Source organism: Coregonus clupeaformis, chromosome 13 (genome assembly GCF_020615455.1).
Source record: "Coregonus clupeaformis isolate EN_2021a chromosome 13, ASM2061545v1, whole genome shotgun sequence".
Classification (NCBI taxonomy): Eukaryota; Metazoa; Chordata; class Actinopteri; order Salmoniformes; family Salmonidae; genus Coregonus; species Coregonus clupeaformis.
Window position 1 is genome coordinate 19,405,352 of NC_059204.1, and position 17,166 is coordinate 19,422,517.

The window sequence follows — 17,166 nt, forward strand, 5'->3', positions numbered from 1 at the left end:
GGTAAAAACTCAACTCGTCGTGTTTGGAGGACAAAGAATGCTGAGTTACATCCAAAGAACACCATACCTACTGTGAAGCATGGGGGTGGAAACATCATGCTTTGGGGCTGTTTTTCTTCAAAGGGTCCAGGACGACTGATTCGTGTAAAGGAAAGAATGAATGGGGCCATGTATCGTGAGATTTTGAGTGAAAACCTCCTTCCATCAGCAAGGGCATTGAAGATGAAACGTGGCTGGGTCTTTCAGCATGACAATGATCCCAAACACACCGCCCGGGCAACGAAGGAGTGGCTTCGTAAGAAGCATTTCAAGGTCCTGGAGTGGCCTAGCCAGTCTCCAGATCTCAACCCCATAGAAAATCTTTGGAGGGAGTTGAAAGTCTGTGTTGCCCAGCGACAGCCCCAAAACATCACTGCTCTAGAGGAGATCTGCATGGAGGAATGGGCCAAAATACCAGCAACAGTGTGTGAAAACCTTGTGAAGACTTACAGAAAACGTTTGACCTGTGTCATTGCCAACAAAGGGTATATAACAAAGTATTGAGAAACTTTTGTTATTGACCAAATACTTATTTTCCACCATAATTTGCAAATAAAATCATTAAAAATCCTACAATGTGATTTTCTGGAAAGATTTTTCTCATTTTGTCTGTCATAGTTGACGTGTACCTATGATGAAAATTACATTGGCTGACTAAATACTTTTTTCCCCCCACTGTACATTTTTCATACTGGCCCCTGTGGGAGTGAGCCTGTCCATACCTAACAGGGTATTGGACTAGACATGGATGTCGGAAGAATTAGACTGTGTGTGGGGAATGGGGAGTTTAAGGCTGGAATGACAGGTCAGACTCATAACAGTACAGTACTTCAACCTGTCCCAGATACGTTGTGACACACAGAAACAAGTTGTGACCTGTGTCAGATGCCCAGTGGACTGAACACATGCCTGATTGCCTGTAACTCTGATCATGTCTAACTCAGGTGCTGAGCACAGAGGAGCTGACCAAGGCCCAGCGCTCGGTGGCGTTCGGCTGCATCAAGTACGCCGACCTGTCCCACAACCGCATCAACGACTACGTGTTCTCCTTCGACAAGATGCTGGATGACCGGGGCAACACGGCTGCCTACCTGCTCTACGCCTTCACCCGCATCAGGTGATCCTTCGCTGGGCCGTAGGGAGCGACCACCACTCCCTCCCCTGGTTCTCTCTCCCCTCCCCTGGTGGTACTACGGGCTCAGTGGTCATGCGCCCAGTCTGTCTCCATTCATCTGCCACAGAGGGGGAGGGGAAAGAGCCGTTTCGCCCAGGGTGGTTGATGGTAACACACAGCAATAGAGCACTCACAGGTGGCGGAAGACCCACACTGTGGGGGGAACTGTGGTTACACACGTACACACTAGGGGAGTAGTGGTTCACCAAACTCACGGTTCGGTACGTATTGTGGTTTTGGAGTCACGGTTCGGTTTCGGTACAGTGGGAAAATGAAATGCCAACAGTTACTGTAGTTAATTACGTACGTCCAACCTGCCTCACAACCGCAGACCCACGTGTATGGCGTCGTATGGGCGAGCGGTTTGCTGATGTCAACATTGGGAACACCGTGCCCCCATGGTGGCGGTGGGGTTATGGTATGGGCAGGCATAAGCTACGGACAACGAACTAAATTGCATTTTATCAATGGCAATTTGAATGCACAAAAATACCGTGATGAGATCCTGAGGCCCATTGTTTTTTAAGGTATCTGTGACCAACAGATGCATATCTGTATTCCCAGTCATCTGAAAATCATAGATTAGGGCCTAATACATTTATTTCAATTGACTGATTTCCTCATATTAACCGTAACTCAGTAAAATCAATGAAATTGTTGCATGTTGCGTTTATATTTTTGTTCTATATAGTTCCCAGCTGCGCCTCACAAAAGGATAGTTTGAAATATGCCAGTTAAGATACACATTTCTATTACAACGTGTGCATAGGCTCTAGTTGTTTTTAACGGAATAGCCTACAATGTTTTTTCAGCTCAGATCGGTAAGTAAGCATTTCACTCTCAGTCCACACCTGTTGTTTACGAAGCATGTGAGAAATACAATTTGATTTGATTTACTTGAGGCAATGGCATACAACGCAGCGTAGGGATAAGCCTATAGGCCTAGGGTTTATTTTTTCTATGTCATTTTTTATGTATTCATTCCGGTTCACAGTGCGGACCGAACCGAGGTTGCTTGGTTTTAGCATTATGTTTGAAACCCCAGGATGTTTGAAACCCCAGGATACTGCTCATCTTGTATATGGTCCTCTGTAGCTCAATTGGTAGAGCATTGCGCTTGTAACGCCAGGGTAGTGGGTTCGATCCCCGGGACCACCCATAAGTAAAAATGTATGCGCACATGACTGTAAGTCGCTTTGGATAAAAGCGTCTGCTAAATGGCATATTATTATTATTATTATTATTATTATTATTATCTGGGGTTGTAGATGGCTAGCGAGAGAACACGAAGGCATTGTTCTGGGATAATTTGATTACACAGATATAGTCTATTTTGATAGCCGTTGATGCTCCAACCAACTGAGCTGTCTGGACCAGCAGCATCACCTGTGATTATCTTGTCCATTGTGGTCCCACCTAACAAGTGTTGCTATTATCATGTATTTATATGATAACTACATAGGCAGGTTATCACAATATACAGTATGCACACCTTATAAAATGAAGAGGGAAAAAAATGTGGTCTGACATTAATATCCTACTCAACTTCATATCCCTTCCACTCCTGTGTCTATATCTGAAGGTCCATAGCCCGGCTGGCTAACATTGACGAGGCGGCGCTCCGTAAAGCAGCAGAGACCACGGAGGTGCTCCTGCAGCACGACAAGGAGTGGAAGCTGGGCAAGTGTCTCATGCGGTTCCCTGAGATCCTGCAGAAGATCCTGGATGACCTCCTGCTCCACACTCTGTGTGACTACCTGTACGAGCTGGCCACCACCTTCACAGAGTTCTATGACAGCTGCTACTGCATCGAGAAGGACCGCCAGACAGGTAGGGCAGAGACACTGGGGTGATAGAGAATGAGAAAGTTGTCCATCTTTCTATCAGTCTATCTGTCTCCATTCATCCATCCATCCAATGGTCCATACTAAATGCTGGTTCTATATCCCTGTTAGGAGGGGATCATGATTTCTTGGAAATGTTTACTCTTTGGGCTAAAATCTGAGATATTTCTTGGCTTTGCCAGTTGGTAGTTGCTGTCATGCACAGCCCCAGACTTCTGCTCGTCTCATATAATCCTAAATAGCCCACTGAGAGGGACAATCACAAACAACACCAGTCAGAGGGGTGGTGGCAGAGATCAAGCATCGTTGTAAACCGATCCACTAGCATCTGTTAGCATTTACCCTACTGTGGGCCACATCATTTGTTTGTCTTACTGTATGTTATAATAATTGTATATTGCACCTACTCCACATTTTCCAGGAATATTCTTATCATGTTACTGAATGTATCCAGAGTATTTTCAGATTTTTGGGGCGGCAAAAGTACAGTAAATGTAAAATGTACATAAAATCAAAAGTAATGTTTGGATTCAGTCTTGTCAGGTGAACTGTTGTGTCCTCAATTTTGGTCGAATAATTTCCCCATAATATCCAAACTCATTAAATCAAATATTAGTCACATGCGCCGAATACCTTACCGTGAAATGGTTACTCACAAGCCCTTAACCAACAATGCAGTTTTAAGAAAATCTACAGCTATGACCAAACTTGTCATAGCAAGACTCATTTTAATCCACTGAAACAAATCAGGAAGATAAAAACAGAAAATAATAAACTGTTCCCTTTTACTTGCTACCATGCTTAAGCATTTCATATTTTTTCTGATAGAAACATTTCAATTTAGCCCTATCCATATAGACCAATTCACACAAGTGTAAAGAGTTAACCTTATTCGTTTAACATTGTCTTTTTTATGAATATGGCAGCTTGTTTTCCACCCTTCAGTTAGTAAGTTACAGTAAAATGAAGGGCAATTTGATTTTAGCCATACAAATATGGTTGCCTACAGACCAATATAAATCTTTCATGACTAGTCTATGGGTGGTTCTCAATAACACCTTATATCTTTGCCTTTGTCTACCTTTGCTCAACTGGGTTTAAAGGAGCCGACTGGGATGTGTAACATTGGATGACAATGGCAAGGACATTACCAAGGGCTTGAATGACTCTGTCGATAACAGATGATTGTCCCCTACGATGAAATCGGGAAGGGGACTGTGGATCGATCTCCATCTGTTCGTACGTTAGTTACGCGATATCTGATGGTATGGACCCGATTCTAACGAAACTTGGGTGAATGATGCGTCTTGCCATAGAAATCCATCATTTACAAAATTACACTGAGTGGCCCAAGGTGGGCGCTATAGTAATTAACTGAAATGTGTGAGTCACACCAGAGAGGAAGAGGTGAAGCGAGAGGCATAACTGGGCCCAAAATCTGTCTTCTCCAGTAGGTGGTGTTTTTCTTTCTTTTTTTTGCTCACCAAACAAGGATCTTTGGAATGGAGTTCAATGAGAAGAGTGTCGAATTTGATTAACAAAATATGTAATGGCTTATTTGCTACGCTTGGCTTATTTGATCGAGTAGAAGTTTCGTAATCCTTAGGTGGTTATGAGTGTACTGATATGTAGGACATGTGACATCCTGGCAACTTTGAGAAAAAACACTTGTGCCTGTTGTTCACAAGCATATCTGCCCTCTCATTGGCTAGAATGGTCCCACCTGATCTTGCCTCCTACCAACTGCCTTCTAGTCTGAGTACCAGTCTCTTTTTAGCTAACATTTCACTCCTTGTCATTGCAAAAGAGTCTTTGGCACATGACATAGAGTACAGGGAGTAGATTAGCTAAACTGGTACCTAGGCACTTAAATATTTTGTCTTGCTGATTCACCCTCTGAATGGCACACATACACAATCCATGTCTCAAGGCTTAAAACTCCTTCTTTAACCTGTCTCCTCCCCTTCATCTACACTGATTTTAAGTGGATTTAACAAGTGACATCAATAAGGGATCATAGCTTTCACCTGAATTCACCTGGTCAGTTTGTCATGGAAAGAGGTATTCATAATGTTTTGTACACTCAGTATATATTACGATAACTGAAATGTGTTAGTCACACCCGATATCTCAATTGGCCCATGGGGGACGACATGTTTACTGTTGCCTTGTTTGTTAGTGTAAATGAATTTAGAAACTGTATTGTTTGTCAATTACATTGACGTCCATGTCCTAAATGTCCCATCTGTGTAATTTCCCCTCTTCCTCTCATTACTAGCTTAATTAGGGGTTTAGCAGCGAAGCTGGTGAAACCCTATTGTATTTGTTGCCGTTCATTATTATTATACCGGGTTCTTCCCCCAAGGAAAATAAAATGCAAATTCCCATGATATGGTAAGGGCTAGGACGGCCCAACATGGCATGATCGTAAAGGCCCATGGGCTACACCCTCTCATGCATAGCCATGCCAATTGGCCACATGGTGGCGCTATAACACGTGATTGAAAATGCCAACTTTGAAAGCTCACGCCCCTCACCCCGTTTGAAAATTTAGTATGTCTCTCTGCTCACAAGGAACACATTTTCCTCAAGGACCCATAAAGTCCGTAAGGATGGATTTTCCGTCATTTTGAGTTTTGTGAAAAATGCTTAAAACGCTACTCCTCTGGCGACTGATCTGCACGTAACTTGATATCTGGCATCTATGGACCAAGGTCTCTCAGCACACTATTTTCCAGGCTAGTATGTCAAACAACAATGCCGCTACTGACTAATAAACATTCAAGTGGACGTGGTCTCGCACAGAAATGCCTATAAATCAGTCACGGATATTCGTAATGTAATAAAACTTTGTGCACATATTGCAAACACTGTCAAGATTCAGCATAATCAAGCACCTTCATATCGACCACACGGTGGCACAATAACGGGCACATTTTTATATCTCTTGATCTGTTTGACTCAGTGATGAAATTTGGAATACATGCTCAAGGTTATGAGTCTAGCCAACCTGTAAAGTATGGTTGAGTTTGGCCACATTGTGGTGCTGTTGGACAGGTAAAACCATTCACACAAGCTCATTGACTTGTAGCGGCCATATTATTTCAGTTAGACTCTTGGAAAATAGTGTGTTTGAAGATGTGCATCCATAGATGCTATATACCAAATTTGTTGCCGATTGATCCAGCGGTTCTGGAGAAGAAGACGTTTAAAGAAGTCAACATCATTGAAATTGGTCCAAAATGCATCAGAAGCATATTATATTGCATGATCAGTTTGATTTTGAGTTCTGATTTGGCAAGTGTGGTAAACGGTACAGAAGTAGCTCCTCCTAGGACAATGTGTCCAATTTGTCCTGGCACAGTGGGCACACAGCTAAACCCTGGCAACACTGCTTGCAGCTTTAATTTCTATTGGATCTTCTCATCGTGTAGCAATATGCCCCATGGATCGTTGAGTTGTGAATATTGCATAGCATCACATTTATTTAGTGACTGTTCTGTTATTGGGACATGTTATGTGATTTTAGTGTAATTTGATTGGATGAAATGAACTAAGATCTACTACCAGTCAAAAGTTTGGACACCAACTAATTCAAGGGTTTTTCTTTATTTTACTATTTTTTACATTGTAGAATAATAGTGAAGACATCAAAACTATGAAATAACACATGGAATCATGTAGTAACCAACAAAGTGTTAAACAAATCAAAATATATTTTATATTTGAGATTTTTCAAATGGCCACCCTTTGCCTTGATGACAGCTTTACACACTCTTGGCATTCTCTCAACCAGCTTCATGAGGTAGTCACCTGGAATGCATTTCAATTAACAGGTGTGCCTTCTTAAAAGTTAATTTGTGGAATTGATTTCCTTCTTAATGCGTTTGAGCCAATCAGTTGTGTTGTGACAAGGTGGGGGGTGGGGGGGGTATACAGAAGATAGCCCTATTTGGTAAAAGACCAAGTCCATATTATGGCAAGAACAGCTCAAATAAGCAAAGAGAAACGACAGTCCATCATTACTTTAAGACATGAAGGTCAGTCAATACGGAACATTTCAAGAACTTTGAAAGTTCCTTCAAGTCGCAAAAACCATCAAGCGCTATGATGAAACTGGCTCTCATGAGGACCGCCACAAGAATGGAAGACCCAGAGTTACGTCTGCTGCAGAGGATAAGTTCATTAGTGTTACTAGCCTCAGAAATTGCAGCCCAAATAAATGCGTTACAGAGTTCAAGTCACAGACACATCTCAACATCAACTGTTCAGAGGGGACTGTGTGAATCAGGCCTTCATGGTCAAATTGCTGCAAAGAAACCACTACTAAAGGACACCAATAAGAAGAAGAGACCTGCTTGGGCCAAGAAACACGAGCAATGGACATTTGACCGGTGGAAATTTGTCCTTTGGTCTGCAGTCCAAACTTGAGGTTTTTGGTTCCAACCGCCGTGTCTTTGTGAGACGCGGTCTGGGTGAACGGATGATCTCCGCATGTGTAGTTCCCACCGTAAAGCATGGAGGAGGACGTGTGGGGGTGCTTTGCTGATGACACTGTCTGTGATTTATTTAGAATTCAAGGCACACTTAACCAGCATGGCTACCACAGCATTCTGCAGCGATACGCCATCCCATCTGGTTTGGGCTTATTTTACCAAGAAGGAGAGTGATGGAGTGCTGCATCAGATGATCTGGCCTCCACAATCCCCCGACCTCAACCCAATTAAGATGGTTTGGGATGAGTCGGACGGCAGAGTGAAAGAAAAGCAGCCAACAAGTGCTCAGCATATGTGGGAACTCCTTCAAGACTGTTGGAAAAGCATTCCAGGTGAAGCTGGTTGAGAGAATGCCATGAGTGTGCAAAGCTGTCATAAAGGCAAAGGGTGGCTATTTGAAGAATCTCAAATCTCAAATATATTTTGATATCGTTAACACTTATTTGCTTGCTACATGATTCCATATGTGTTATTTCATAGTTTTGATGTCTTCACTATTATTCTACAATGTAGAAAATAGTAAAAATAAAGTCAAACCCTTGAATGAGTAGGTGTGTCCAAACTTTTGACTGGTACTGTATGTGTTGACCCATCTCTCTGTCTTGGTTTCTGTCTCTCTCTCTCGCTCTATTTCTCTCCCACTGTCCTTCTCTCTGTCTCTCTCTACAGGTGAGGTGGTGAAAGTGAACATGTGGAGGATGCTCCTGTGCGACGCCACTGCCGCCATCATGGCTAAAGGCTTCGACATCCTGGGCATCAACCCTGTCTCCAGGATGTGACCTCACAGAGACATCATCACCATGCCCTCTTCCCAACTCCTCAGACGACAGGGGGGAAAAAAGAGCCTCTTCACCCATTAACGTCACCTGGGATTTTACTGTATACCAAATAAATAAATAAATACTGCTTGTAAAAAAATAAAAAATTGGCTCTGGCACCGTGCTCATTTATCTCCATATACAGTGGGGAAAAAAAGTATTTAGTCAGCCACCAATTGTGCAAGTTCTCCCACTTAAAAAGATGAGAGAGGCCTGTAATTTTCATCATAAGTACACGTCAACTATGACAGACAAATTGAGAAAAATAAATCCAGAAAATCACATTGTAGGATTTTTAATGAATTTATTTGCAAATTATGGTGGAAAATAAGTATTTGGTCACCTACAAACAAGCAAGATTTCTGGCTCTCATAGACCTGTAACTTCTTCTTTAAGAGGCTCCTCTGTCCTCCACTCGTTACCTGTATTAATGACACCTGTTTGAACTTGTTATCAGTATAAAAGACACCTGTCCACAACCTCAAACAGTCACACTCCAAACTCCACTATGGCCAAGACCAAAGAGCTGTCAAAGGACACCAGAAACAAAATTGTAGACCTGCACCAGGCTGGGAAGACTGAATCTGCAATAGGTAAGCAGCTTGGTTTGAAGAAATCAACTGTGGGAGCAATTATTAGGAAATGGAAGACATGGAAGACATACAAGACCACTGATAATCTCCCTCGATCTGGGGCTCCACGCAAGATCTCACCCCGTGGGGTCAAAATGATCACAAGAACGGTGAGCAAAAATCCCAGAACCACACGGGGGGACCTAGTGAATGACCTGCAGAGAGCTGGGACCAAAGTAACAAAGCCTACCATCAGTAACACACTACGCCGCCAGGGACTCAAATCCTGCAGTGCCAGACGTGTCCCCCTGCTTAAGCCAGTACATGTCCAGGCCCGTCTGAAGTTTGCTAGAGTGCGTTTGGATGATCCAGAAGAGGATTGGGAGAATGTCATATGGTCGGATGAAACCAAAATAGAACTTTTGGGTAAAAACTCAACTCGTCGTGTTTGGAGGACAAAGAATGCTGAGTTGCATCCAAAGAACACCATACCTACTGTGAAGCATGGGGGTGGAAACATCATGCTTTGGGGCTGTTTTTCTGCAAAGGGACCAAGACGACTGATCCGTGTAAAGGACAGAATGACTGGGGCCATGTATCGTGAGATTTTGATTGAAAACCTCCTTCCATCAGCAAGGGCATTGAAGATGAAACGTGGCTGGGTCTTTCAGCATGACAATGATCCCAAACACACCGCCCGGGCAACGAAGGAGTGGCTTCGTAAGAAGCATTTCAAGGTCCTGGAGTGGCCTAGCCAGTCTCCAGATCTCAACCCCATAGAAAATCTTTGGAGGGAGTTGAAAGTCTGTGTTGCTCAGCGACAGCCCCAAAACATCACTGCTCTAGAGGAGATCTGCATGGAGGAATGGGCCAAAATACCAGCAACAGTGTGTGAAAACCTTGTGAAGACTTACAGAAAACGTTTGACCTGTGTCATTGCCAACAAAGGGTATATAACAAAGTATTGAGAAACTTTTGTTATTGACCAAATACTTATTTTCCACCATAATTTGCAAATAAATTCATTAAAAATCCTACAATGTGATTTTCTGGAGAAAAAAAATCTCATTTTGTCTGTCATAGTTGACGTGTACCTATGATGAAAATTACAGGCCTCTCTCATCTTCTTAAGTGGGAGAACTTGCACAATTGGTGACTGACTAAATACTTTTTTTCCCCACTGTAAATGTCAGAATACCTACCAAGAGATTGAGGAATGGTTGGAGAGGCGGCCAAAACAGCAATACTGACCTGGCTACAGCTCAATCATTGCACATGGGGTCCAAGATGGATGGATGTGTTACAAATGTATCTTGGTTTATTGTAGTAAATATGGGCTGATCCCGACTGGCCAAATAATACACTATTTCATAATACACTGTTTCATAATACACTGTTTCAGATGAAATACAAGCGAAAAAGGAAGCATAAGTAGCTAAACAGGTATCCATTCATTCTTGAAGTGTGTCGCTTAAATAGAGCATATTATTTTGGCTATTTGAGCCTCATTTTTGAGATGTTTGCCTTTGAAGTCGACAGTGGGAAGGTTTTCTGTCATCTTAGTCCACCTATCTCATCTGTCATCCAAGTCTACATATTTGAAACCCAGGCACCTGTGGTATTGGTCACTTGAGGACAAAGAGCCAAGTGAAGAAGACTCTTGCCTATCCTGAAAAAGATTGGGAATCAATAAAGTATTTTAAATCATATTTTTCATACTTTTCAATCCACTTTCATATCAATACTCAATTATTATATATGTATATATAATTTTTAATGTAGTTGATTAATAAATAATTTTAATATAACTTTATTGGCACGGACTGTTTTGTTAAAGACATAATTTTCATACAGTGGAGAATTTAAATGCCTGATTCACACTACAGGGCTGACCCAAACCATAATGTGCTGGCTCTATTTTATTTTCACATTGTCCTTTTCAGCATGGTTCCAACAACAATGGTGGATCCATAACCAGGCCAGCCCAGTACGGCTTGGCGTGGCTTTCCCTATAGTGTGAATCTGTCAACAGAGAGACTTGGGGACAACAGTTGTTCTCCCCAGTGACAGTGGTAGAAGACCCTCACCCTGGTTATTTCCCTACATGCCAAGGTAAATGAACACCAGTGATGTGAATGCCTTGTCCCATCCTGATAATCAGCTGTGTGATTAATGGAATTGATTAGCCCAGCTAAATGGACCATTGCATATTATTTACTAATTTCACAGGTAGCCGTGGAACCACAGGTATCAATTAGACCGAACTTGAGTTCTAAATTACACATGATAACAAGGGGATGTAGAAATAGCATGAAGACTAATTGGTTTGTCTTTCGATGCCAAATAGCCTATCCTCTTATGGTTGGAGTTACATTGTTGGCTAAAATACCATATTTTCTGTGCAGGTTTGATGATCAAGGTGCATCACTGACTTCGCACAGCTTGTGCCTTAACTGGCTTTACATAGTTGGTACTTTTGGGTCCATTGGAGCATAGGGTGTCCATCATGGCTTTCCACTTCAGTCATTACTGTGTGAGGACCTTTGCCCCATGCCAGGGCTTCATTGAGTTTGCCACAGCATGTGGTTGCATACTTATTAGACTTGTGGCCTCCAACTATACTCATTAGCCTCTCAAATGAAGTTTGACTAGCCTGAATAACCCCAAAACCAACATTGTTTTCTCTGTCATCTCTCTCAACTAAGTGTTCTGTGTTAGCAGGAGCACTAAATTAGAGAACAAACTCTTTATAGATGATAAATTATAGATCTCACACTCCGAGGCAGCCCTCAAGACTTTAATTGTAAGGCTGTGTATGCCCATGGGAAAGTTCTGCACTGTTGTAGATGGACTTATGCTGTGAATGATGCCGCGAGGTGAGCAATATAATAGTGTTCCAAACTCGAGTTGAGCTCATAAACTGCCAAGAGGAAATCTCTGTGTATGATCCATCACCAGAACGTATGAAATTTCCATTCACTATATTTATCTTTTATCATTTCACTGCATGACTTTATAGCCGCTCCTCAAAGTGATTCCCAGTGCCTTTATTAAAAATGTATGTCTTCCACAAAATGGGTACTTTGGTGTGCAGGTCCCCGGTTGAAGGACTATGTGCTAAAGGTGTTTTGACAGAGGCTTCAGGAGGAAAATGGTTTGCGACGTTGTTTTGGCACCAAGCTTCAATAGCACAACAATAGGAATATAGATCCCTCAGCAGTAGTCTATGGTTTCATCTTATTCTGCCCCTGTGGGTCAGCCAACCAGGTGACTTCACTGCACTAAATTAATGTGTTTTTCCTTGAGTGTCTACTTCAATTTCCATGGACTGTAGCCACAGCCCAGTCTTTCGTGCTATACTACTAGGCTACCAAGTGTTAGGTGGTGAGAGGTTAGGTGTCGAGGATCTGTGGAGTAATATTTCTGGCCTGATTCCATCGTGACCCCTTTTGACCTTTGAGTTACAGAGTCATCAAGTTGTCAAGACACTTCCTGATTGCGCAACCATATGGGATGGACTTACGCGAACCCAATCTGAAATATTTGCCACAGGCACTAGCTCTGTTATAAGCTATAAGTTGCTGTTATTAAAGACTGTTATAGGAATTCCAACAAAGTCCTCTTTTATATCCAGCCTGATGACCTAAACATGTGAGGTATTTCTACTTCCCATTCACATGCAGTTATTCAGCATATTCCTGATCTCAGGAGAATGTCTCAGTACTAAGTGTTTAAAGGGGATTGAATTATGTGATCTAGGAGATGACTCAATATGATATGCAAATGAAATTATGCAAATATGACACGAGTGGGCGGTTTGACAGTATAAATCATTTCCTAAGTGTATTGTAACAGAGGGAGAGAGAATGTTTGTCTTTGGAAATCAACATCATCATAAGCGCAGACCTGTAAATCTTCTCTGATGAATGCAGTGTGACACATCTTCCTCTGGCTGTTAGCTATTTCAGGGTCTTCAGAGGGAACAATCAGTGTGACTGGCTGGGATTCAAGCAGGCCATCATCACGACACACACAAAAACGAGAAGACTTTAGAGAAATCAACATTTTAATCAGTTGTCATTATTAATGTATCATTTCAATTCAACACACTTATTACAAAAAAGGTATACTGCAGTTTTTATCTTGAAAACCAATATTTAAATAAATCTCTTACTATTGCTAAATACAAATATTTTGTTAAATAATTTTAAGAAATAAAAACCATTTAATAATACATTGAATAAGATAAAGCACACATGTATGAATATTTACATGTATAAGCATACTGTCATACATTTGTAAGTTTACAACATAAGACACACTTTAAAATCAGAGCAACACTGAATTGTCAAGTCAAATACACACATACAAGTAAAATTAATTAATGAGATTCTTTTGACAGTAAAATAATTTACAAATATGAGAGTATAGTTTTGAGGACAGCAACCTGCCTCACCGAATATCTGTCACAATGGCACAAATGTACAAGAGAATCTCCCCAGTTCTCAACTGCAAGACAAGGCTTTCCTGAATCCTTAACTTTGTCCCGCTTCAAAGTGTGACCAACCGAGTGTTTTATCTCCAAAGAGGTATATTTGCTACTCGTATCTTTGAACTGTCACACAGGCCCTGTTATAGCTCTGCCGGAGGCCCCCCTGCCATGCATTAGGCCTGAAACAGTCACTTAAATGGGATGAGAGGTTTCATTACGGTGACAGGCTCCCGAGTCACTCTTGATAATGCAAAGCTCCGCCGCCTCCGCCTGAACACTTCATCAGACGACCCCTGCTGTGAGTCCGCTTCTGGAATTCACATCAGGTCTCGGGTTTAAGACAACTTCTCAGCTCCCCCTCCTCTCCTGCCTTCTACTCCCTCTTTCAGTCCTTTGCTACAGCTGTACGCCTGGAGGCTACTGTCTCTGTCTGTCTATCTGTTTGTGTTGTTCTCTCCTCTTCTTTCGGCTAGACAAGGCCTAAGCTCTGTCTCAGGATTATGACTCAGATCTTGGTCTGTCTGTGGTCAGGTCTGAAGGAGTCCCTGATAGCCAGGAGGTTGGAAGCCAGTAGGTGTCCACTCACTCTGTTGTGCCACTCCTGGGACCGGCCCCTGGAAACCAGACAGAGGAACAGGAAGTTAGTACACAGGAAGCATCACCAGGGTTCAGATAAGACACAGTCAGAGAGGCACAAAGGCCGCATTTCAGGCAGACTACATTGCAGTTGCCTGCCAGACCTAACCATATCATAGTCAGTCGGCAGGTTTCCATTGACCCACGTTTATTCAAAAAAAGCAATGTCACAAATCATTGCGACATGTGTAATGGAAACGGCAGATCTAAGATACATTTTACATTTTAGTCATTTAGCAGATGCTCTTATCCAGAGCGACTTACAGAAGCAATTAGGGTTAAGTGCCTTGCTTAAGGCACCTAGTCGGCTCGGGGATTCGAACCAGTGACCTTTCGGTTACTGGCCCAATACTTTTAACCACTAGAAATGTTCTAAAGATCGACAACGTTTTTATCCGTTAGACGGGTGGATTTTTCTTTAGTCTAACTTTCTTTATTGCGACAAATGATGATGGAAACTGTTTTTCGAATAAATGATGATTGTCGAATAATTTTAGAAGGTACGCGGGGCACGATGTCATCACGTAATTAGAAAGCTCCACTCCACATTTAATTCTAAATGCCTACTGCTTGCAAAATAAAAAAATTCAACTATAGAAATTATGTTTCTTTGCAGGACAAGGATTGTCCTGACTTTGAAGAATTCCTGAATTGTTTCACTTTGCTTTTCTGTTTGGCTGGCAAGTTTCACCATCCTATTATTTCTGATCTACAGGAATGTACGTTTCACCATGGCATAGACTGTGGCGATATGTTGCCACGTAAGAATGATTAGAATATGGCAAATATTAGTCAATTATTGCATTCTATCCATGATGGCTTTCGCGGGCTACCTGAGACATGAAACAGATAGGTGGGAGGGAATAGGCTTCACAGGCTGTCACCAATTTATTAGACCTAATGTGCAATTTGCCTAAATGGATAATGGAAACACTTCAACCTTTTTATTTATGGTGGGACGTCATTACGTGCAGCTGTTTTTATCGACACAAGATAGCTAAATGGAAACGCACCGTAGCATGCAATTGACACATCTATTTTAAAGGCAGTCTTTCTAAATATCAAAAAAAGAAATCACTGGACAAATTAATGGATAGCTAGTCATGTGACAAGCAACCATTGCTGCATGTAGCATGACTGCAATATAGTCTGCCTGGAACGCAACCAAACCTTGCTGTATAAGACACACTGACAGACCATTTCACTTTCAATTTCCTCTATATCATCTGATTGGATCAGTCTCATTGGCCTTCGCTATTAAGCTTAGCAGACCGAAGACCAGTGAGTTAATTATCGATAATAGGAAAACATTTTACTGCACCTATCCGGTGTATGTGACAATAAAAAAGAAAGAATAATAACCTAATGGCACTGGCACTGCAAATAAGCCCACTACATTTTAGGCCTGCCAAGCTCTTTTCTATTAGTATTTAAAGAGAGTAGAACGAGGCAGAGATGTTCTCTCCATTGCTGCTCAGTTCTGATGTAATGAAGTGAGAAAAACCTGCAGAGATAATCATCATAATCGTGTGAATCTGTCTTGTTGGCAAACCGTCTCATTCAAATCTCACTATGCTGCCTTACTGAAACTCCTAGTGTGATGAAAGTGTGGCTAAGTGAGTAGTCAACTACTTCCACTACTACTTCCACTGATAGTGGTCATTTCACTGTAATGTCTGCACCTGTTGTATTCGGCGCATGTGACCAATAAAAAATTTGATTTGATTTGGTGCAGTGCAATATATTTCAGTATAAGACACACACTCCCTCTACTTCCCTCTGTCATATTCTCTCTCTCTCTCTCTCTCTCTCTCTCTCTCTCTCTCTCTCTCTCTCTCTCTCTCTCTCTCTCTCTCTCTCTCTCTCTCTCTCTCTCTCTCTCTCTCTCTCTCTCTCTGTGTACAGTGGGGGAAAAAAGTATTTAGTCAGCCACCAATTGTGCAAGTTCTCCCACTTAAAAAGACGAGAGAGGCCTGTAATTTTCATCATAGGTACACGTCAACTATGACAGACAAATTGAGAAAACAAAATCCAGAAAATCACATTGTAGGATTTTTAATGAATTTATTTGCAAATTATGGTGGAAAATAAGTATTTGGTCAATAACAAAAGTTTCTCAATACTTTGTTATATACCCTTTGTTGGCAATGACACAGGTCAAACGTTTTCTGTCAGTCTTCACAAGGTTTTCACACACTGTTGCTGGTATTTTGGCCCATTCCTCCATGCAGATCTCCTCTAGAGCAGTGATGTTTTGGGGCTGTCGCTGGGCAACACAGACTTTCAACTCCCTCCAAAGATTTTCTATGGGGTTGAGATCTGGAGACTGGCTAGGCCACTCCAGGACCTTAAAATGCTTCTTACGAAGCCACTCCTTCGTTGCCCGGGCGGTGTGTTTGGGATCATTGTCATGCTGAAAGACCCAGCCACGTTTCATCTTCAATGTCCTTGCTGATGGAAGGAGGTTTTCACTCAAAATCTCACGATACATGCCCCATTCATTCTTTCCTTTACACGGATCAGTCGTCCTGGTCCCTTTGCAGAAAAACAGCCCCAAAGCATGATGTTTCCACCCTCATGCTTCACAGTAGGTATGGTGTTCTTTGGATGCAACTCAGCATTCTTTGTCCTCCAAACACGACGAGTTGCATTTTTACCAAAAAGTTTCATCTGACCATTTGACATTCTCCCAATCCTCTTCTGGATCATCCAAATGCACTCTAGCAAACTTCAGAAGGGCCTGGACATGTACTGGCTTAAGCAGGGGGACACGTCTGGCACTGCAGGATTTGAGTCCCTGGCGGCGTAGTGTGTTACTGATGGTAGGCTTTGTTACTTTGGTCCCAGCTCTCTGCAGGTCATTCACTAGGTCCTGGGATTTTTGCTCACCGTTCTTGTGATCATTTTGACCCCACGGGGTGAGATCTTGCGTGGAGCCCCAGATCGAGGGAGATTATCAGTGGTCTTGTATGTCTTCCATTTCCTAATAATTGCTCCCACAGTTGATTTCTTCAAACCAAGCTGCTTACCTATTGCAGATTCAGTCTTCCCAGCCTGGTGCAGGTCTACAATTTTGTTTCTGGTGTCCTTTGACA

General features: G+C 42.2%; 2 protein-coding genes across 4 annotated transcripts in view; one reads left to right on the top strand and one right to left on the bottom strand.

Moving 5' to 3' along the window:
- Positions 1–8,478, top strand: part of LOC121579414 (arginine--tRNA ligase, cytoplasmic) — a 28,460-nt gene extending 19,982 nt beyond the window's left edge. For all 3 annotated transcript variants that reach the window (XM_041893995.2, XM_041893994.2, XM_041893996.2), the window contains exons 13-15: positions 984–1,156; positions 2,796–3,043; positions 8,223–8,478. In XM_041893995.2, the coding sequence (XP_041749929.1) occupies positions 984–1,156; positions 2,796–3,043; positions 8,223–8,332 (531 nt within the window). In that variant the 3' untranslated portion in view covers positions 8,333–8,478. The remainder of the gene's footprint in view (positions 1–983; positions 1,157–2,795; positions 3,044–8,222) is intronic.
- Positions 8,479–13,031: 4,553 nt separating this feature from the next.
- Positions 13,032–17,166, bottom strand: part of LOC121579415 (rho GTPase-activating protein 7-like) — a 76,962-nt gene continuing 72,827 nt past the window's right edge. The window contains exon 14 of the mRNA XM_041893997.2: positions 13,032–14,049. Coding sequence (XP_041749931.1) covers positions 13,941–14,049 — 109 coding nt within the window. The 3' untranslated portion in view covers positions 13,032–13,940. The remainder of the gene's footprint in view (positions 14,050–17,166) is intronic.